General features: G+C 43.4%; 8 protein-coding genes across 8 annotated transcripts; 4 read left to right on the forward strand and 4 right to left on the reverse strand. All coding sequences in view use genetic code 12, as the record gives it.

Annotated features, from left to right (window-relative positions):
* Positions 1-1,571: 1,571 nt before the first annotated feature.
* LODBEIA_P05570 (uncharacterized protein) lies at positions 1,572-2,501 on the reverse strand (the record flags this gene model as incomplete). The annotated part of the gene is made up of 1 exon (XM_066975916.1): positions 1,572-2,501. The coding sequence occupies one exon, from the start codon at positions 2,499-2,501 to the stop codon at positions 1,572-1,574; it is 930 nt and encodes a 309-aa protein (XP_066827495.1).
* A 4,420-nt stretch (positions 2,502-6,921) lies between these two features.
* On the forward strand, positions 6,922-9,477 carry LODBEIA_P05580 (uncharacterized protein; the record flags this gene model as incomplete). The annotated part of the gene is made up of 1 exon (XM_066975927.1): positions 6,922-9,477. One exon carries the CDS (start codon positions 6,922-6,924, stop codon positions 9,475-9,477), a length of 2,556 nt encoding a protein of 851 aa, XP_066827496.1.
* A 680-nt stretch (positions 9,478-10,157) lies between these two features.
* On the reverse strand, positions 10,158-11,501 carry LODBEIA_P05590 (uncharacterized protein; the record flags this gene model as incomplete). The annotated part of the gene is made up of 1 exon (XM_066975938.1): positions 10,158-11,501. The coding sequence occupies one exon, from the start codon at positions 11,499-11,501 to the stop codon at positions 10,158-10,160; it is 1,344 nt and encodes a 447-aa protein (XP_066827497.1).
* Positions 11,502-12,095: 594 nt separating this feature from the next.
* Positions 12,096-13,787, forward strand: LODBEIA_P05600 (uncharacterized protein; the record flags this gene model as incomplete). The annotated part of the gene is made up of 1 exon (XM_066975950.1): positions 12,096-13,787. The coding sequence occupies one exon, from the start codon at positions 12,096-12,098 to the stop codon at positions 13,785-13,787; it is 1,692 nt and encodes a 563-aa protein (XP_066827498.1).
* A 122-nt stretch (positions 13,788-13,909) lies between these two features.
* On the reverse strand, positions 13,910-14,740 carry LODBEIA_P05610 (uncharacterized protein; the record flags this gene model as incomplete). The annotated part of the gene is made up of 1 exon (XM_066975961.1): positions 13,910-14,740. The coding sequence occupies one exon, from the start codon at positions 14,738-14,740 to the stop codon at positions 13,910-13,912; it is 831 nt and encodes a 276-aa protein (XP_066827499.1).
* A 409-nt stretch (positions 14,741-15,149) lies between these two features.
* On the forward strand, positions 15,150-19,502 carry LODBEIA_P05620 (uncharacterized protein; the record flags this gene model as incomplete). Its single annotated transcript, XM_066975972.1, has 1 exon — positions 15,150-19,502. One exon carries the CDS (start codon positions 15,150-15,152, stop codon positions 19,500-19,502), a length of 4,353 nt encoding a protein of 1,450 aa, XP_066827500.1.
* Positions 19,503-20,228: 726 nt separating this feature from the next.
* On the reverse strand, positions 20,229-21,163 carry LODBEIA_P05630 (uncharacterized protein; the record flags this gene model as incomplete). Its single annotated transcript, XM_066975983.1, has 2 exons — positions 20,229-20,387; positions 20,450-21,163. 2 exons carry the CDS (start codon positions 21,161-21,163, stop codon positions 20,229-20,231), a joined length of 873 nt encoding a protein of 290 aa, XP_066827501.1.
* A 158-nt stretch (positions 21,164-21,321) lies between these two features.
* On the forward strand, positions 21,322-22,292 carry LODBEIA_P05640 (uncharacterized protein; the record flags this gene model as incomplete). Its single annotated transcript, XM_066975994.1, has 2 exons — positions 21,322-22,202; positions 22,265-22,292. The coding sequence occupies 2 exons, from the start codon at positions 21,322-21,324 to the stop codon at positions 22,290-22,292; spliced, it is 909 nt and encodes a 302-aa protein (XP_066827502.1).
* Between the last annotated feature and the right edge of the window lie 25 nt (positions 22,293-22,317).

Consider the following 22,317-nt stretch of genomic DNA (forward strand, 5'->3'; position numbering starts at 1 on the left):
CTGTCTCTGTCTCGTTTGATGAGTCGTTTGACGCTGATCTTCGGGGACAAAGGCCTTTAATCGGTTGGGTTTTGTTTAGTTATATATAACTGAATCTAATCCCCTGGATATGTATGTACCGATTCCCGTGCCACTTCTAGCGAAATTGCTGAAACAATAATGTTTTTTCTTCCCCGTATTCACCAACGTAGTGGAACCTCAACTAACAGCTGCTACTCAAATAGAAAAAAAATTGGAGCTCTTGAATAGAATTCGGTCTATAAAGGTGAGTGTTTTTTTCTGAAAGGTGGATGTGTCTGTATCATGGGAGGGAGTTACTTGTGGAAGAACGAATGCGAATTTGAAAAAAAAAAAAAAAAAAAAAAAAAATAACGATGCAGTTGGTAGCGCATGGCAGTACACGAAATGTTCAGAACTACTTTGCTACCGACGAAAGAGACATCGTCGTTCAAGATCACAGTTCTCTTTCGTCCTCGGGGAGATTTATCTCTCAATTTTAACCCGGCCGTGGATGTAATAGCCGTATATATGGATTGAACAGCCCAGGTAGTAAGTTTAAACTCCGGTTTTGACAGAGTGGCGCTGAAAAAAAAAGAAAACGACTGCAAAAATTTTTATAAACACCGGCAAGGGGAGAAAAGTGAGCCTAGACTTTACTCTTCTCTTTTTTTTTTTTTCCGCTGTTTGTTTGTATGGCTATGACGTAGTGCTTTCTGGCTCTCTGGTGGGATTCAGTAGCAATCACGACCACGATCACCAAGACCCAAAATTTTTTTATTGATGTTTGAGCCAAAACCACAGTTGAAGAGCTGGAGACTTTCGTCAATGAGCAACGAGATAATTCTTCGTCAAGTTGTTTTTTTTTTTTTGGTCCGTGGGACCTTACACACGAATCTTCCGTAACTTTAATTGATGCCGATGAAGAAGGCAGAAGAAAAAGAAGAAGAAGAAGAAGAAGTTTGAAGAGGGAAGAGAAGCAGAAGGGTATCTTACAGCCAATGTGGTAGTGGTTAATTTCGGTTCTTGCAGTTCAATATTGTTCGCAGCAAAGCAAAGACAAAGGAGAACAAGAGAGCGAGTAGAGGGGCCGAAGTTGTGTCAAATCTATCTATGACGTCATTGCAGGATACTAGAGTAGTGTTTTAGCTTGTCGGTGGGAAAGAAGGAGGAGGGGGGGGGCCTGCTGCTACCACCAGTGAACTCCGGCGACCGGGTGAGCTATATAAGGGGTATCTAGTTTCCAAAAGGGATGCTTTACTAAGAGAAGCGATGGCTTTGTCAATTGAGATCGACAACTTATACCACGCTCTAATAGAGCGTGGTGTGGTTCCTAGGTGAACCCCAACTCTATCCCACGGTTGTAGCTGCACTATGTCCACCCCCCCGTCCGAGTCTTTTGAAAATAATATTGCGCGGAGAGTTTTTGCAAGATTTTTCTTTCTATATCAAGTCTTTCTGTCTCTATATATTTGTATGTGTGTGTGTATTCATTAGCATCTTTTACCGAATCCAATCAAAATTCAACCACCCGCAAAATCTTCGAGAGTGGGGGGGTAAGTTTGTTCAAGGATTCAATGAGTAAACTCATAGATGTCTCCCAACTTGTCAATGTAAAAAGTCGGTGCCTCTTCTTCTGGTAACGATTTGACATTGTCTTCAGTTTCGATCCCAGTGAGGACCAACATGGTATCCAATCCGCCATTTCTACCAAACTTCATATCGGTGTTCAACCTGTCCCCAATCATTAACCCGCGCTTGGGGTTTTCTGCTAGCCCCGGTAACTGAGCCTTGATTGCATTCATCATGCTTTGGTTCGGTTTGCCGCAGATTGCATCTGGTTGTCTGCCACTGGCATAGGCTACTGTTTCTATGATTGAGCCAGCACCAACTAGCAATTTGCCCTTCATGGGGAAGGTTGAGTCGATATTGGTGGCGATGAATGGAAGTTTCTTGTCGTTGTGGATCAAGTACTGCATGGTCAAGGACAATTTGAGATAGTTGATTTGGAAAGTGAGTCCGCATACAACGGCTCCCACGTTGGGATTGAGATTGTCGAGTAGCGGATTATTGGGGTTGAAATTGACGCCGTCTTGGGTCAACTCGGGATCCAACCCACCAATAGTTGAATAGCCCACCTCTTTCAACTCTGTCTCTATGCCTTCTTCCCCCAACACCCACACGAGTTTATCCTTGGGCAATTTCAAGATCTTGTCCACGTATATGGCCGTAGCGTAAGCTGACCCGAAAATCTCCAGTTTCGTGATCCCTTCGATGCCCATTTTCTGGAATTTTTTCAAATAGTCTCCTCGCGACTTTGTAGAGTTGTTGGTGACAAAGATCACTGTCTTGTCTTTGCTTTTCAAATACTCCAACGTTTCACTTACCGAGGGTAAGAGATGGTCACCTAGCCAAAGGACTCCATCGCAGTCAAATAAAAAGTAATCATATTGGTCAATGATCTTGTCCAACACTTGCTGCTTGTCGCTGATCTTGATACTCATTGGAAAGAAACCTTGTCCTTTAAAGCGGTAAGTAAGTCAGACCTTGCTACTGTCGATGGTGGCTAGTGGCTAATGCTGCTCCTTGATGATCTTCTCAACGTGGAGCAAGAATCTTTTTTTTCACCGGCCGAGATAGTCGGATCAGAGCCTCCGATTTAACGGGAAGGAATTAAATTTCTCTCTTTCTCTCTCCGGGAAAGAAACAAATTAACTATTAGGTGTTGACTAGAATCCATAGTAAAGAGAAATAACTTTACAACCAAGTCGACAACAGTAAAACAGTATCATACAAACTTGTTTCAGAAAACGATTCTCTATCTACCAAAACCCCTAACATTTTTATTTGATTATTTTTGACTGTTGATGCCACTTACGAGATTATTACGCACCTCAGTCGGGGAACGAAAATCGAACTTGCTCGCGCAATTTGGACAATCTTGAGATTCCCAAAATAACACACCAATTTTTTTTTTTTTTTTTTTTTTTTTTGGTGGTGATGTAAGTAATCCATTACTTGCACAAATTCTACAAAAACTAAAAAAGAAACCCTTGAAATGGTCCATACTAAGTTGACTCAGAATACAATTGTCTCTCGAGTGATATACCTCTTGAGTGTTTCCGGTGCAAAATCAGATCTTGTGCTAAATTATGTTGTGATAAAGTTGCCATACCAGCAACAACTGCAGCGGAAACTGCAACTCCGTTCTTTTACAGCACCGTGAATTGAGTGTATATCCCCATTTACCTCTGGGAGTGAAAAACCCTCGTTTTGATGACTAGTTGCACGTTCCTGGGCCCGGCCACTTATCCCAATGAAGCTTGAAAGTTCCAGTCATGAGGAAATTCGGGCAATGGGCCAACCGTGGGTGTAAATTAAGCGATATTAAGCGGCTTTTACAAAAAAATCTGTCCCAATGAGGTGAAGTTTTGCCATCTCTATACTTCGAGCTCCACGTGCTTGTCCAATTCTGTACCGCACGGGGTAAAACTTTCCATATTAGACAAACAGTACCTTGTTGTGCACGTGACATGCGCCACGTTGATTTTCCAAAGTTGCAAATTGCCAAGAAAATGAAACTTGAGATCTTGATTTTTCCACCCCTCTAAAGGAGACCCTCCAGAAACCAAGATTTACACAGGACCAGCTTGAGCAACGCGACATTTCTTTTCGGGAGCAGCTTCCTAATAGCAAAATATAGAAGAAGTAGTAGAAGAAGGAGGGAATACCATGATGAGTTTTTTTTTTTTTTTTTGTTTTTTTTTTTTTGCTTATGAGTTAGAGGAGCCAGAAGAGAGGCCATGGTGAAGTCCCTCAAATTAATGCGAAATTCGGACCAAAAAAAACAAAAAAGAGAGAGAGTAATTGTAGAACATTTGTAGTATTATTTTCCCTTTAACCCTTTAAAAAAAAGCGCCTTGAATCCTAGTGTACGCAAATGAACTAACCATAGGAAATCATTTTTCTTCATGTCAAAGGAATGATTTTTGCCCCATTGCACTTGGGGCTTTCTCGCTCCGACTTGCAAGCATGAAGTTGAAGTTGAAGTTTAGGCCAAGTTCAGTTCCAAGTTTCTAACCAAAAAAAAAAAAAAAACCCCCAGGGTGCCGGGTTTCGATTGACAACCAAGTGATGCTAGAGCTGATGGGGTTGTGCCACCTTGCGCGTCTTGATTGTTTTTACGAGAAATGTAGAACAGATGATGAGGGTTCTGCTATAGGAGAAATATCGATTGTTTCATGCGTGGGTACCACGAGGCTCGGTTAGCTAACTTTGACTGTAATTCCGCTTCTCATCGGCAAACTCTTGAGGTCTAACCTGCGGTTCTACATCTGATGGTGAGAGCAGGAATCTCCAATAAAGGAATGCTGGCCTCTTTTCTCTTGAACGCTAGTGCAAGTACATCAAAAAAAAGAAATCAAAATTGAAAGGGTTTTGGATATTAGCTGTTGGGTATGACCTTCGGGGTTAAGCAACCGGGGTTTCAAGATCAAGGTTTTCGGACATGGACTTTAAAACCTTGCAAGTTTAGGATTTGAGAACTTTTTCGCGGGGAAAGAGCGAGAGAGCGGAAGTAAGTTTAACCAATAGACTGCCAACAACAGCACCGCACCAAGATTTACACCAAGAGACACACACACACTTGTGCAAAATCGCCATAGGCGAGCTTCAAACTAGTATATATAACCATAGACACTTTTATACCACAGCTTTTTGTTTTTTAAACTCCCAGACTGTTTTTTTAGTTACTTTGAACAAGAATTGACGTCTTAAAATCGTCTTCAGTTCGCTTAATTTAACTACAGTTAAGCTTAGTTTGCATAATATACGTGAACTACAGTGGTTTGATGCTGTTGATGTTGTTGTAAGAAAAGGCAAGACTCTCTTGCATGAAACATGCAAATTCAGATAAATCCAGATCCGTGCAGACAGACAGAGAGCGCGAACGAGACGGGGAGAGAAAAACGCATAGATTTTATGAGCTTCTTGGCTCCAAACACAGCCCGCTGTTAAGGGAGCGTTGTACCAGTGTCCCGACGTCCCCTCTGGTTGGAGTAATCTTCCTCGGCTTTGAAAACCGAGTGCTATGCCACTAGATATACAAAAGAGAACATTGGAGAAGCAATCGACCAATCTTTTTGCTTTGCAATAACGAAAATCCACTCTCTATGATAAACTGCTGTTGCTCAATAAAGCCGGTTTTAAACACACTCTACATACCACATACATAACAGCACTAGAAACAAAATGTACACCCGTGATGTGTTAATACACAGTCCAGGCATTTAAGGTTAACAGAACAATAGCACACGGAGCAGACTGCTGGTTTTTTTTTTTTTTTTTTTTTTTTTCTCGTGAGATTCTGCTCATTTGTACACGACTCTCCAACCGCAAACTGCAGGAGGGTTTTTTTTTTTGGCTCATCATTACACTTGGATGAAGCTCAACCATAAAAACGCAAACGAAGATAAAGAAGAAAGAAAATGACGAAACTTTATGAGGGAGAGTCCAATTTGTCAGGAAACAGGCTGCTTTGACTAGAAAGAGGCAACGGAACAAGTCATATCCGGGTGGGAAAAAAATAAAGAGAGCAGAGACGTGAAACAAGTGCGTAGTAGGTGATGTGTCTCATGATTTTCTTCTCCATATAGTGTACATGGTGTATGGGGTGACAATCTGGTATGTATAGCGCTGTACACACAGTGGTGTGTGCGTGTCGTGCAAAAATCTCAGACACTCGCAACCCAGCTAAACATAGAACAGAACCATACGACACGACACACAATGTAAGACACAGTGCCACCCGACACGAGGCTCAACCCCAACCCGAACCCCAACAAGCAGCAGTAGCAGTAACAGTCATCCACAATAGATGCTCCCGTAAACCGCATGCCAACAGGGAAGGTGACTCACTCACCTCTTTGCTCGTTTCTTCTTCCTCTTCTTCTTCCTCTTCTTCTTCCTCTTCTTCTGCCGCTGCCTCTACTTTTCTCCTCTAAACTCTGTGGTTCTACTGATGCGAAGGTGCTCTATTGCTTAAAATCTTAACCTGGACATACATACCCACGTACATACAGACAAAGAGCTTCATAACCATAAACACAATTTGTTAAAAAGTAGAGAAAGCACTAACCAGAAAGTTATTCACCATATTCCCACTTTTTTTTTTTTTTATGTTCTGTTTATTTGATTGTACATAGATATTTATTTCCACAATTTATACACCATATATATATACTCTGGGTATAACTTATCTTTTTCAACTCCCGTATCTCATTTCAACTTTCCATTCATCACCATCACCACCTCCATCGTCGCCGTCCGCATCATCACCTGGATCTTTTTTCTTTTTGCCTTACCCCGTATCTACTCCAATCACACCCAATTGGGATTTATTCTCTAGTTTCAAAGATTTCACACGGCGGAAGGATTCATATCACACCCATACCTCCACACTCACTCCCAAAATACCGAAACCTTGCGAATTGTGAAAATCTTCCAGATCTACCAGCTACAAAAACTCTGTTTGCGTTCGATTCGACTCGATTCGATCCAATTCAGCTCAATTCGATTGCAATACAGCTCCAGCTCATCTAAATCTGATCTTGTCTAATCGAGCCACACACACTGTATCAATTTGATCAAGCAAAAAAAGCAAATTATCACTAGCTAGTGGTTTTCTGGATTGAGAAAGGGAACAAAAGGTTGTATTGAAACGCAGGCGGATCACTACTACTACTACTACCTACTATCTACAGTCAAGTTATACACCAAATAGCGCAATTTTTGGGAGGTTTTTAGAGAAACACAACTATCAAAAAAAAAAAAAAAATTTATTACTCAATGTTTGGCAACAACTACGCCACTGCAATCGACACAAATCAATTGTCAAACAGCGCTATACTCGGTGCTAATTCTAATATGACTGCTGCCAATGATTCTACTAGTGCTGCTACTGCTGTTGGAGGAGGATTAGAGAGCCGATTCGGTAATAACCACTCCTCGACCGAGTCTGACAAAACTACCACCATCAAAGATATTAAAGATTATCCTACACAGGCACCACCAAATGGGTCATCGCCATACTCAACATCGTCAACTAATTTTTTCAGTTTACCAGATGCAAATACCGTCAACCTCAATGACGAAATTTTCTTCAAGAGTAACTACTACTACAATCCTGAATCGATCCCTGCTTCTGCAACTAGCAATGTCACTCGAAACGATAGGAACTTGGCTGAGACTTTTATCAATGGAGAACAAGATGATGTGGATGTCTTGGACGAGGAAGACCCCATAGGTTTCGTTCCGATAAACTCGAGCAAACTCGACAAGATTGAAGAACAGGGTCAGTCGGATTCAAATTTTTCAAAGCAACAACAACAACAACAGCAGCAGCAAATGAAATTTCAGCAACATCAAAATTATTTACATGACTTGACACTTTACGGCGGCAGCAGCATTACTCAAGAGCCCCACTATATCCTTGAAGACGATTTATACAGCAATTTGTCCTCGAGGTCCTTGAACAACTACCTAGCTACACCAACTACGTCCATAAGTTCTGCTTCTTCATCGTCATCCGGTCACCCATCTCAGACTCTTGCCAATACAGCTGCCACGATTGCGTCAAAGTTGCCAACGACTCCAATTGTGGCACAGCAAGCACTGTATGCCCAACACGTGAGACAAAACTCCAATACCATCCCTATTGACCAATTGACCCTGTTGAGTTTAAGAACTCCATCTACTTCTGGCATTGCCAACTCACGTGCCACGGTCAACCTCCTGCAAAGGCAACAGTTGCAAAACGTGAAACAACCCGATTTCGACAAGACCCCCGTTGGTCAGCAATTTCAGTTGCAAAACCTGGACTTGCAGCAGTATTTCCAAAAATCTCCTGTTTCAATTGACGAATCCTCAGGGTTGATCAACTTGGATACTAGTGGTATTGCTGCTGCAACTACTGCGGCCGCGGTAAATACATCACGCGTTCAAAAATACAACAATGACCAGGATTCGCCCAATTCTTTACAAGAAGCAACGATTAATCCACGACACTTGTTTAGCAACAAGTACAACTCGGTGAGCTCACCCAGCTTGACGACAATTTTCGGTGTCAAACAACAGTCGCAACAAATGCCCTTTTTACATCAACAACAACAACAACAACAACAACAACAACAAGAACAACCACTACCACAACAACCACAGCAGAGGTCGAAACTGCTTTCACAACAACAGCAGCGTTTGCCAAACCAACTCGCACAACAGCAACAGCAACAACAGCCCCCGGCACACACCAGAAGTTTTTCTACTCCTCAATACGACTTTAAGCTCAGTGATGATTTTTCCATGGCGTTGAACGCTTGGCTCAATCTGGGCGGACAGGCAAATACTGCAGGCAGTACTGCATCATTGGAAAAAAACCTTGAAGGCGTCTTTGCCAAAAATGGACCACTTGTTGTTGCTTCAAGTGGATGTGTCACGAAACCTGCAAAGAGCCGTTCGTTTTCATATTCAAATGTACACAACAGCAGAAACAGCACGAGGAGGAATTCCATTCAAATGGGTGGCAACCATGCACAAGCCCACTCGCAAGCTTCCTCGACCCTGGCTCAGGCAAACCAGACAAACACGCCTCAGTTTAACTCTAGTTCTAGTTCTAGTGCTAGCTCTAGTTCAGCCTCTGGTTCAGGTTCAAGTGAGTCCATTACGCTGCAGCAACCACAACCACAACCACAACCGCAACAATTGTATTTGCAAAAGCAAGATATTAGTTCGTTGCAAGCTTCTCCAGTTTCGTTCTCGGCACTACAAGGCGAAGAGATGCGAGGCTTGAAAGAAGCAAACACTGGTAACTTGAAACAAAACTTGCCAAAGAAGAAAAGAAGAAAAAGTTCCGTTACCAACCTCAATTCGGCTCTTGTACAAAGCCAGATCAAGCAGGACTTGGATCAGCAGCACCAGCAGCATCATCAACAGCAACAGCATCAACAACAGCATCAGCACCAGCAGCAACATCAGCAGTCTGCGCTGATGTTCCAATCGCCGTCGATTTCACCAACCACAAGTGCTCAAACTGAAGCACCGCCCATGGCTACACTGGATAAATCAAAGTCCAAGAAGGCAGTTACCATTTCATCCGATGAATTCCCCGCGGTATCTTCAGACTTGCTCGATGGAAATAGCTCAAGCACCGTGATTGTGCAAAACAGTCAAGGTTGTTTCCCTTGCACAAACTGTGAAAAGCAATTCAAGAGATCGGAGCATTTAAAGAGACACATGCGCTCGGTTCATTCCACCATTCGTCCCTTCCATTGCAAATACTGCGACAAAAAGTTCTCGAGGCTGGATAACTTGGCGCAGCATTTGAAAACTCATTACAAAGTCGACGCGGAGGGAAACACCAAGATCATATATGGTAACGTGACTAACCATGGACGCAGAGAAAAGAGTAAAAAATCAGCGAAATGAGTTGCACACTGTGATTTGCTTCTTTCCCGTGGGCAAGTGGTTTAAATTCAACACAAGTATTTGGCCAAGGTGCTAATTTGTGCTTTTATTTTCCATTTTCCATTTTCCATTATTCATTTTCATTTTCATTTTCATTTTATTTTATTTTAAATTGTTCATTCCTTATGTTATTTTCAAGATATACATATATATCACATTGGCTTGACTGCCTTGATGGCTCAAGCACTTTATGATGCTAAAGGCGTGAAAGAAGGAAGCACGAAGAAGCTGAAGGTGAAGAAGACGGAGACTTGTTTTTGGCAATAGGAGTTTGGTTTTTCAATTTTTTTTTTTAATTTTTGTTCAGATTACATTCAGAGGTTATGTGGATCATAATCTGTCTTTACCACTAAATATTTTTTTCCATACTTTATATCTTTTTTTGAATTTTTTGAATGTTTAAATTGGGCTCGAAAAAGAATTGAAAAGTGCTTTTGTAGCTGAATCGGACCTTTAGTGGACACTCTCGCAAATTGTACACCTGAAACCTCACGACTATGGCTCCCAGACACACACACCATTCATCTCTAGAGAATATCAAGAAACAACTACACCATAAACACAAGCGAAAACAAGTCCGAAAAAAAAAATAAATCATCCAAAAAAGCTGTTTGTTTGCCTTTTCTATTCTTTTTTCAATATCAACGATTTTCATCAACAATCTGCTGCCAAGTCTTGCCCTCTTTCTTCAACTCCACCACCAACTCATCTCTAATCTTTGCAACTAAACCGGGACCTTGATAAGCAAACGCGGTGTACAACTCAATAAACGAAGCACCAGCTCTCGCGAACTCCAACGCATCTTTGCCACTGCTTATCCCACCGCATCCAACCAAGACCAACCCGGAACCTTTCGTGTATTTGCTCAACTTTTGGAATGCAGCCAACGAGATTTCCTTGAGTGGTTTACCAGATAATCCACCCGCTTGATTGATCAATTCCTCGTCGGACGTGAGCAATTTCACAGCTGGTCTCTGGATCGTGGTGTTTGATAATATGATGCCGTCGATTTTCGCTTGTTTCACTGAAGTGGCAATCGATTCAATTTCGGGCTCGGTTAAATCGGGCGCGATCTTGACGAGGATGGGAGGTTTGGAACCGAGAAGGTTCTGCTTGAGGTGGGTATCGCGTTCTGCTACTACTGCTTGGAGCAAGTTGGTCAACTTGGCTTCGTTTTGTAAATTGCGTAAACCAGGTGTGTTGGGCGACGAGACATTCACCACCAAGATATCTGCATATGGTCCCAATCTCGATACACCTTGCACGTAATCTTGTACTTCGTCGCCAGTTTTGTTCTTGCCCAAGTTTATACCGAGCAATTTGCCCGATTGGAACGCGTTGGAATAAGGGGTCGAGTCCGCCGTGTGGGTTTGCTTGAACTTGGTTATCCAGGCGTTGAATCTCAATCTCAACGTCGCGACAACGTTAAAGTGTCCTTGTGAATTGAATCCGTATCGGTTGATGACAGCGTCATCGCGACCCAAGCGGAAAAACCGCGGTTTGGGATTGCCTGGCTGCGGTTCGGGTGTGATTGATCCAATTTCAACGTACGAGAACCCGCAGTTGAATAACGAGTCAATGGCTTCCCCATCTTTATCTAAGCCAGCAGCTAAACCGATTGGGTTCTTCAACTTTTTGCCAAACACGGAAACGCCCAACACGTCGGCGTGGTCGTTGATACCTTCGTCGAGTAATCTTGGAGCCAAGCCATGCTTGAGTAGGAAAATGCCGAGCTTGTGGCCTGTTTCTGCATCGGTGAACGTGCGTATCAAGGGACAGATTACGTATTCGTGGATCGACGAGCGCGAGTCGAGCAAATAATACCCCAACACTGTCCCTCCTACTATCCCGGCGAGAACTATGACTGATGATGAACCAACGCTTGATTTTAAAACTGGACGTCTAATTGGCGGTGGTGGTGTAAAGAGTAGTTTGCTACTTCTCAATGGCCGCGTGGCCAACCTGGGGAATGCTTTGCAAAACATGTTCACGTGTGTGCGTGTGGAAAAAACTGTTATTTGAAGCTATGAATGGTTGTCCACAGTGGATACAGGTTTGAAAAATTCACCTCGATATTGGTTGGTTTGTAATGTGCGCTTTTTTTTATATATGTTCTCTTCTCCTTCTGGAAACGCATGAACTCGCGGTAGAGATTCATATTTTGCAATCCTATTTTTTAAACATGCAACTCTTACGATTTAGGGTAGGGTGAAAGAAAGCAGAGCTTTTCAATTTCTTCGGTGCAATTGTACTGATACTGAGGGACCGGTGTAGTCTTTTAATGAGATGGTACTTGTCACTAGCCTTTGCTTGTGCTCCCCTTTTCTTTTCAAACAGCCAAAGCTCTAGCTCCTATGATTTCTGTATAGGAAAAACCAGACTTCCTTACACTGTGCCCCATTTATTTGAGCTCTGCTTTGAGCCTCTCCTTGCGAGAACTTGTAGTTTCAAGTTGAAGCAATGAATAACAAATGTTGGATTTTGAAATTGTTACCTTTCGACGTCATTGATTACCTCGAGATGTTCTGGAACATATCACGTGACTTGCACGTGTGATGAATTTTTCATCCAAGTCTGAGATGATCTTCGCAAACACCATCCCAGAAGCACCACACGGTACAAGTGCCCACAGCAGCACAAGAACAAGAACAAGGAAAGAGAGAAAAAGAAAGGAGGAAGAGACGATGTCGAGTTCAAAGATCCAGAAGCAGAAGACTCCTCTGCAAGGCAACGGCAGTAGCAGTAATAGCCGCAAGATAAAACACAAGGCGAAATACTCCAAGGATAAGAAACTAAACTCCAAATTACAACGAATCGATCGAGAATACAAAGATGCATTGCTATCGAAGGCGGGAACAGATTATCTTCTACCTGAGGAAGCCGGGTTTCTCGAAGCAGACGGACCTATGGAAAAGACATTTAAATTCAAGCAAAATGAAATAGCACAAGCAGTAGACTCGTCAACGGCGTCCAAGAAGTTTGAGTTGAAATTACCCGAGTTTGGCTCTTACCAGTTTGATTTTTCAAGAAACGGCCGAGACTTGCTACTTGGCGGTCTCAAGGGCCATGTCGCTGCAATAGATTGGAGAAGCGGTACTCTAAACACCGAGTTGCATCTTAATGAAACAGTGCACGCGGTGAAATACCTCCAGAATGAACAGTATTTCGCCGTAGCTCAGAAAAAATACACCTTCATCTACGACAAGGAAGGAACCGAGCTTCATCGGCTTAAACAACACATTGAGTCCACTTTGCTCGACTATTTGCCCTACCATTTCTTGCTAGTGGGCGCGGGCCACACGGGGTATTTGAAATACCATGATGTTTCCACTGGTGAGTTGGTGAGTGAAATACGCACGAAATTGGGCCCCACCTTGGCCATGAAACAGAACCCATGGAACGCAATCATGCATTTGGGCCATGGTAATGGACAAGTCACGTTGTGGTCGCCCAATGCCCCAGACCCGCTCGTCAAGCTACAATCATCGCGTGGACCCATCCGAGATTTGGCGATTGACAGGGAAGGGAAGTATATGGTGGTTTCTGGTGCTGACAAGTCGATGAAGATTTGGGACTTGCGGAAATTCAAGGAGATTGACCATTATTACACGCAGACTCCTGCTTCGTCGTTGGACATCTCCGACACGGGGCTTTTGGGAGTTGGTTGGGGCCCGCATGTCACTGTTTGGAAAGACATGTTTAAAGGCTCGCATCAGCTGGATCCGTATATGAACCACTTGATCCCCGGGTCCAAGGTCAGCAAAGTCAAATTCGCCCCCTTTGAAGATGTCTTGGGGGTGGGACATCAATCAGGTTACACTTCCTTGATTGTTCCCGGTGCAGGTGAGGCCAACTATGATGCATTGGAAATCAATCCCTTTGAAACTGCAAAACAGAGACAGGAACAAGAGGTGCGCTCCTTGCTCAACAAGTTACCTGCTGATTCTATTGCTATTGACCCAAACATGATTGGAACGGTGGACAAGCGAGCCAAGTCGATCCGGTTGAAGCCAGGCGAGATTGCGGATTTGGCTGCATCGGAAACCGTGCAAGCGAAATCGGAGATCCGGCCAGAAGTCAAGGGCAAAAACTCGGCACTCAGGCGGCATTTGAGAAAGCAGAGGGAAAATGTTATTGATCAAAGAAAGATGAGAATCGAAAAGAACTTGCGAAACGAGAAGGAAGCAAGAGCCAAGCGTCGGCGATTGCAGAATGGAGAAGACGATGACGATGAAGATGCTTTGAAATCGGTCTTGTCTAGATTTGGATAATAGTAAGAACAATAAAGAAGAAAAAAAGAACAAAGACAAGTTGAAAGTGTTGATAAACGTAACGTCCGGCTGATTGATTGGGGTCTGGTCGTTTTTGTTTTTTTTTTTGTTTTTTCAATTTTTCATTTATCCGATTTGAAAGCTAGTCTACCAAGGACTTGTCCAAGCAATGCATTCTCCCATTTCATAGTTTTATAGACGTCCTCTGAAATGAAATAGGACGAGGACCCCTCTTCGCTTGTATAGTTGTCGTTGTCGTCGTCATCCTCGCGGTGGTGGTGATCACTGCGAGATTTGCCACCACACTCATCGAACTCCACTGTTGCACTGACTCTGTTGAGTTGCGTGTCTTGTCTATTAGACCTGATGAATCGGCTAATCTCGTCCCTCTGAATAGCGGCTCTGTCTTCCTCACTCAAAAATTCAATATAAGATTGCCCATATGCAGCTTCTTTCGAAGTGTGGGTGCCGATAATTAGCAATAATTGGCATAGATGCTTCAACTCGGCCGCATCCCGCAACAACACTAATTTGTAAAAATTCAAATGCGGAGTCAAGTTCATATCCAACTTGCGGCGCAAGTGGTTGTGCAAGATAAAGTCTAGTCTTTCAATTTGCTGCATCAAGTGGAGCTCGACATTGATGCTGCTGATGTCAGACATAAATGAGTACTTTGTAGAAAATAGAACCTGCACTGTATATGGAAGCTGGAGCGATTCAATGCCATCGTCGTCGTCGTCGTCGTCGTTGTCGTCGCCTCCGTCGCGTTCGTGGTTATGGTATTTATGGCACCTATCTGGGGCTTCAATCATACTAAAAAAACTAAAGATGGCGAATATAGTGATTGGGTCTGTTAGAAGCGACCATTCGGTGGCTGCTTGGATCGGGGAATTGGGGAATTCGGAAAGCCAGTGGATGACAGCCGTGGCAAGCTCTTTTGCTTTTGCCGTCATCAGTTTCTTTTGAGGAAATAGAGACAGTGGTGGCGGTTTCTCCGTGAACGTGTGTGCTTATAGAGGTTGAGAACATACTTGAAAATGTGGGTGCAAAATCTGGTGAAAAAATGTTCAAGAGGGTGGAACTCTGATAATGACCTATGTTTCTTTGAGAATGAGAGAGATGGAAAGGGACACTCACGCTACATGCTCTTAGCTAGTTCCCCTCTCCCCCACCTGTACAAGTACGTGGTATGAGCATGGTATATTCAAGCTTGCCCGAGCTTTGGTGCTTCAATGGTGGATTGGTTAGGCCGCGAAAGAGGGAAAAAAATCACCAGCCTTTGGATGGAAAACTTACCTTGCCTTGCCTCAGGTCGGCTCAACTTTGACCACATTTCATGACAAGTGGGAAACACGCAAAGTTATGTCTGCTAGCATCAAGAGCATACTCAAACTTGCCAAGAATGCATTGGAACTGAATGATCCGGAATCTGCATTGCACCATGCCAAGGAGGTACTCAAGGCGGACCCCGAGTCCTACTATGGCCACCTTTTCCAAGGTAAAGCACACCAGCTTTTAGGAGATGGGCAAAAAGCCGCGACGTCACTTCAAAGGGCAACAGCCATTGAACCTGAAAACCTCCTTGCTTGGAGAGGATATTTTCAAGTTGCCAGAAACTCAGATGATTACAAGCAGTTTTTTTCCGTTTTAACATCGCTCTGCTCGCTTTTGATCCGCCAGGGCATTTCGGTTGCTGAAGCTTTACAAAATCTCCGGGAGTACTTGGAAGTACACAACGTCAAGAAAAATGACCACTTGTACGAATATTACCTTCGCAGTATACTACCGGGAACAGAGTTGGGAAACCTCGTCGGTAGCCTGATAGAAAACCTGGAGTTTACGTATAAAAAGCTAGTGGACTTCAAACAGACACACGTGGAGAAGGAAGCAGTAGCCAAAGTGGCCAAGGGAAGGGTCAAATACGGTAGAGTATTGACCCTTGCCCAGCAAGCCAATTTGGATGCTCTCGCGTGGTCGGTGTATAACGAGTCCGATTTGATCCAGCTATACAACGAATTCTTGAACGTCTGCAATGACGACGGCTTGAGAGCAAAGTACCAGGAAAAGCTCTTGAAGCTCAAGCACGACATGCTTAAAGTGTGTCCCGACAAGCAGCCGTTGGTCAAGGACATCCGCGAGTCTGTAGACGACATGATTTTGTTGAAAACCAAGAGTCTCTACTGTTGGAATTTGTACTTTGACTGGAGCGACACCCAGTCAGTTAATGATTTGGACGAGGATCGCATAATTGAATACTTGCAGCTATTCAATAACGAAAGTTTAGCGCCGATTTTGTTTGCCTTTGTCTTGAGCGATATCTCGCCTTATAATAAGGAAAAAATAATCAAAAAGTTGTCAAAGCCAGAACAAACTCAGCCCGAGGCAGCAAAGAGTGCAGCAAGACAAGAAACAGGGAGAGAACAAACAGGAAAAGGAAAAGAAAACAAAGGCCACAATAGTAATAAAAACGATACAAATTATAAAAATGAAGAAGAAGAAAAAGAAAAAGAAGATGTTGATGATGATGATGATAAAGCGTTGAAGGGTTTAGTTGACAGCAATGAAGAAGATGTCAGCTCTTTGTTTTTGCCGCAAGAGGAAGTGTTTAATCTCATGATTGAGGGATACTCCAACGCCAAGAACTCGTTACTAGCCAACAGGATTATTGTTTACTTCTACATCCACCTTCGAGAGTACCACGAGGCTTCAGCAAAATGCAAAGATGGAATCAGAATCTTGGCCGAGATCCAGCGAAGTTACGGCGTGGACTTGCAAAAAACCAAAGTTGACTTTTTATGCTCGTTAGCTGTCATTTACACTTATTACGAAGCTCCAAAGAACTACACTAGAGCGCTTCAGTTGTACGATAAAATTTTGGAATCTGAGCCTGACAATGTGAGAGCCAAAGTCGGAAAAGGGTTGATATGCGTGGAGAGGGGAGAACTCGAGCAGGCACGAAGTGTACTCGAGTCAGTCGTTCAAGAGCACCCCGACAATTTGGAAGCCGAGTCCGAGTACTACTGGTGCCTTGTGAAAATGGGCAGATATCAGGAAGGTCGTTCTGGGTTACAAAAGTTTGTCGCCAAGATCACAGGCGGTGACTTGCACAGTCGAGAAGTCAGAGCATTGGCCAACTGGAGGATAGCGAAGAGTTTGCATCAAGAAGGAAATAGCGTTAAGGAGTGCTACGAATACTTGGTTATGTCTTTGAAGGACTCGGACGTGTTTGCACCTTCCTATACCCTTTTAGGTACGTTATTTGATGAGGCATTCGGGGACGCCGAAAGAGCGCAAAAGTGCTTCTACAAAGCGTTTGACTTGGATCCAAACGAAATCACGGCGGCCAGGTACTTGGTGGATAAGGCTACCGCCAAGAATGAATGGGAAGTGGCACAGGTGCTCGCTAAAAGGGTGATTACGAACGAACAGTCGAGGAGAATGATTATGCGAGGAGCTACTCCGGACGCATCGTGGCCATACAGAGTGCTCGGAAGTGGCGCATTGAATATCCAAGATGACGCAAAAGCCGTTGAGTGGTTTCAAAATGCACTCCGAATCGACTCCAAAGATTATGCCAGCTGGGTGGGTTTGGGGGAAGCCTACTTGAACTGTGGAAGATACGAGGCTGCCGCCAAAGTCTTTCGACATGCACTTGAACTTGAACTGGAACTTGAACTGGAACTTGAGCTGGAATCTGAACTTGACCTTAAACATAAACTGGACAACACTCATTCTTGGACAGTGAAGTACATGTTGGGAATTGTTTTGTGCGAGATGAAAGAATACAACGAGGGTCTTAGTAACCTTTATGTGGCATTGGAAGAGAAACCCAACGAGGAGTGCATTTTAAGTGCGATTTACGAAGCCAACATTGAAAACACCAAAAAATTCCTTCACCTTGGATTCTTTGGACGTGCAATCAACGCGAATCTAAAAGCTATAAGTTTCATAAAGCAGTGTGCGTTGCTAAACTCATCATCGCAGAAAGTTTGGAGAAGTCTTACCGACAGCTTGAAAGTGTTTATCAAGATTCAAGACTATGCCAACGAAGCACCTTTTGAAGAAGTTGTGCAGCTCTTTACCAAACTCGACTATGTCGCTAGTGCACCTGGTGATGTTGATGAGTTGGAGGACTCCACCATTTCAATTTCACATGCTATTAAATTGAAGAATGGGGGTAAAACAGTGGAAGCGTTGAGCACTCTCACGGTTTTGGCGTCGGCAGCGAGCTTGCACTTTTTGCCTTCCAAGTCGAACAAGGTGTTGAAGGCAACTGCGCTTTACAACTTAGGCTTGGCTCTCTTGGAAGCTTATCAGCACTTTGGGAGAGTTTCATACTGTGACCTTGCTATCCAGAACCTCAAGCATGCAATTAAAATTGAAGGCAACAATCCAAGCTACTGGATCGCTTTGGCCAATGCTTATTTTGCATCAAAGCCTCAAATTGCGCAACACTGCTACATTAAAGCGATATCTTTGGAGGTTAAAGATGCCGAAATCTGGGTGAATCTTGCAGCATTGTATTTGAAATACGGAGACCCAAAGCTTTCGCAAGAAACGTTTCTTAGAGCTCAATCTGTTGCGCCACAGGATGCATCATCGTGGCTCGGTAACGCAATTGCTACTGAAACCGTTGGTGATCTGGAAGGGAAAGCTGCCGACCAATATACCCACGCTTTCGTCTTGTCAAAGGGACGTGTCGACTTGGCCCAATTTTTGTTTGGCTTATCGGTAATCACCAACGCTGCCAATTTGGATCCGAAAGATCTCGACGTGGCGCAGAAATTCAGTATCAGTAATCTGGCGATGCAGCTGTACTTGAAGTATCGCCCCAATGACGCCGAGGCTTTGAGCATTGCCTTGGAAAACTGTGAAAGATGCAAGGATTTCAAAACCGGTTTACAGATTGGGCTCCATCTTTGCAAATTGTATGAAAAGACTTATGAAGAGACTGAAAGCGAGAAAACGTTGGAAAGATATGCATTGGCAAAAGCCCAATTGCTGAGAATATACTTGGGACTCGGGGACTATCAAAAGGCGATTGAAGAATCAGACACTGCATCGGAACTCCACCCTAGCTCGAGACTGATTATCGCCAGCTCAAGAATTACTCTCGGCCTCGCGTACTTTTTCACCGACAGATTCCAAGAGGCAGTTGCTCAATTGCAGCAGCTCTCGAACGATTTTGGAGACTCGGCTCAGACCACTTCATTGATTGCTCAAGTCTTGTATACTCATCATACACCAGAAAGCAAACAGGCAGCAATTGACCAGTTGTTTTTCCACATTGAGACAAACGGGTCGACCTTATCGGTAGTTCTCACTTTGGGTGCCATTTCACTTGTTGACAACTTATCGGAGTATCTTGATGCAATCAAGGAGGAGCTTTTAGGGTTGGACTTGAACGAAATCATTGGCGATTACCAGAGAGAGATTCCTAAATTATTGAGTGAAATCACTAAGCGGATGGGCGGCGAAAGTAAACAAATATGGTTGAAATACGCCTATTTGTTCCCCTTTAGTTATCAAATTTGGAAACATCTCGATCCCGAATTGGGTAAGCAAGTGGCGCTCTTGAAAGACAACAAGATCTCCGGGGTTGAATATGCCGAGGCGATGAGCGCCACTGGAAAATTGCGCAATATCCAGCGAAGCTTGATGATGAACCCGACGGATGCCAATGCTATAGAATCCTTGCAGATGTGTATAACTTAGAAAAATTAGAATATTCATTCTTTCAATTTTCATTTATGAATTTGGGCTGTCAACGAAAGACCATGGTCAATGTGATCAATCAAAACAACAACCAAAAAAAAATAAAACAACAGCTCGCCTGACTCTGCCGAGGATCGAACTCGGGACCTTTTCGGGGCTTACAACGGCTTTTGATTGTAAACGAAACGTCATGGCCGCTAGACTACAGAGTCAAAGTATCAGTACCAGTCACCGTGCTGAAATGGCCCACAGCGCTGCCATTTTTAGGCGGCTTTTAGGGGTGGGAGGTGGGGGGTCTTTTTCAATTATTACATTTACGATAAATTTGAAAATAATTTCCCAACAGTACTGTATTTGCGATACAAGCTGCAGGGAGCCAACGTTCATCACGTGAATTAAGATAAACAGGTTAGTTACGGATGGATAATGTTTCCATTCCAGGAACCTATTATTTTTAAGAAAAGAACCCTTAAAAAACCCTTAAAAAACCCTCTTTAAATTGTTCAATTTCTATGCACTGCAAGACATATGTCAAACCATCCGCTTCCTTTCCCCCCTCTCATCTTAACTCAGTCGCGACCTATTTACTCAAATGCAGAAACCTATCGGAGGAGGATTGACAATGTAAAATTCTCCATTTTAACCAACTCCTCGACAAAACCACAGTTGATATGCATCACAATTCAAGTCTTTTTGGAAACCGGAAAAACTTTTTATTTTTATTTTTCATTTCTTCTTCGACTTGGTTGGAGCAAGTCCCGAAAAGCAACCCTTTGTTAGAGCATCACGAGCAGCTGAGTTTATATGCTTGAAGCGGTCAGGTCCCAAATGTATGCCACCGAACCATCGACTAACAACAACAATCACATTCCAAACGTCCATCATCTACATGAAATTAGTTAGTACCAAAACGGCTTGCCACTAAACAGAAAAAAAGGAAAACATACCTGCAATAGATGTAGCAATCTGCTCCCCGCCGCCATCTCTCCATCATCATCACAATCTTGATACACGGCAAGTCCATCTTTATCTTTGATCCGCCAGCTTGAGATGTTATGAGTAGCTTTAGAGATCCGCCTGTCAAGAACCAAATTGTCCAAGTACATTTGAGCCTCTTTCACACTGTGGACTTGTCGCACGTAAGCGATGAATGTCGAATGTCTATCAATTATGGGTTCCGACTGCTGCCATCCGGCGGTGTGATCAATGTCCGCCAGCTGAGGAGCAGCTTTGTCATATTTCTTTTGCTCCACCACCAACGGCAACGGAGGAAGAGGAGGGCTGTGGGATTTGGAATTGGATTTGGACTCACGCTCGAGTTGCTGAGCCGCTCGCGTTTCGGCAATCTGGTCAAATACTTCTTGCAACTCCGTGAGCAACTCAAACATGACAACTTGTCCAGATGTAAAGATATCATTTAAAACCGAGCTTATCTTCTTTTCCAAATACGATTCATCCGTGAATGTGCTCTTGCTCAGGTTCAATACTTGAAGAACCTCGGGCTGGGCATCGGGGTATGATACGGGGAAGGTTAGTTGGAAGGACACCTCTGAGTGATTTGGGATTTTGATGGTATAGATTTGCGGAGCTTCAGCTTTTATCGTGTCGGGATATATCGATTCAATTGCCTCGACCTCATCGTGTAGTTCTTCCACTGTCATGTGTCATGTGTGTCAGGGAAAGCAGACTTTGGTCGGAGGATGGTAGACGCTAGAACATCCTCTTTTGTTTTTGTTTTTCATTTCTCCACCAACCATCGCATCAACTATTATTTCTGGGTTCCTGAACCCAACCCCCAGACAAGGTGAAACATATATATATGACTCTGGCAGAGGAATTGAAGGAGCACGGAAACAGAGCATTTGCCCAAAAGGAGTTTGCAAAAGCTGCCCAGATCTACCGAGATGCCATACAATTAGACATGTACAACCCGGTGTTGTACTCCAACAGAGCACAGTGTTTTTTGAATCTACGAGATTACGAACGAGCCTACCAGGACGCTATCCTGGGATTGAACTTGGGCGCAAGCCATGCTTTGCAGATTAAATTGACATTTAGAAAAGCAATGGCTTTGAAAGAGTTAGGAAGATGGGATAGAGCTCGTGAAACTTTCAAGGATGTATTGCGGATAGATCCTTTGAACAACGCCGCTAAGATGGAATTGGATCTTTTACCATCTACGCTAAACGCAGCCTCGGGGGCTATGGATGAAGAAAAGCCAATTGTGATTGAAATAGTGGAGAGGCTTCCGGAAGAATTTGCAAATCTATTGAAGGACAATGCAAAGCTGGATACTTTGAATTCAGATGCAAATTCAAATCCAAATCTTGATCCAGATCCACAGAGTTCATCTGCTGTCGATGCAGAAATTGAAAACCTTTTCGGTAAAAACTCATTAAAAGAAGAAACCGAAATTGAACCCAAAAAGATTCAGTCAGACTTTGCAAGTTACACAAGCCTGCCGTTGAGATTCCTCAGTGCAATGAAAAATGTTCCACAGGCACAGAAAGCAAACGCATATAATTATGTCCTCAACTTGGACGAGGGCTCGTACTCGGAGTTGTTTTCAGAATCAGGTATCGATCCTGATTTTCTACAGTTTTTCTTGGAGGCTGCCAACTACGCATTGGAAAACAATCCGTCGCAATCACTTCTGCTATTGATCTTGCAGCGATTAAGACAATTTTCCAGTTTCAAGAGGTACGATTTGGCCATTACAATTTGCGACAACGAACTGAAAAATGCAATTTTGAAATCTGTAGAAGCAAGCTATCCTCAGCACCTGGCTAAGTTTGAGCAATTAATACATAACCAC

This window comes from Lodderomyces beijingensis (assembly GCF_963989305.1).
Source record: "Lodderomyces beijingensis strain CBS 14171 genome assembly, chromosome: 1".
Lineage (NCBI taxonomy): Eukaryota > Fungi > Ascomycota > Pichiomycetes > Serinales > Debaryomycetaceae > Lodderomyces > Lodderomyces beijingensis.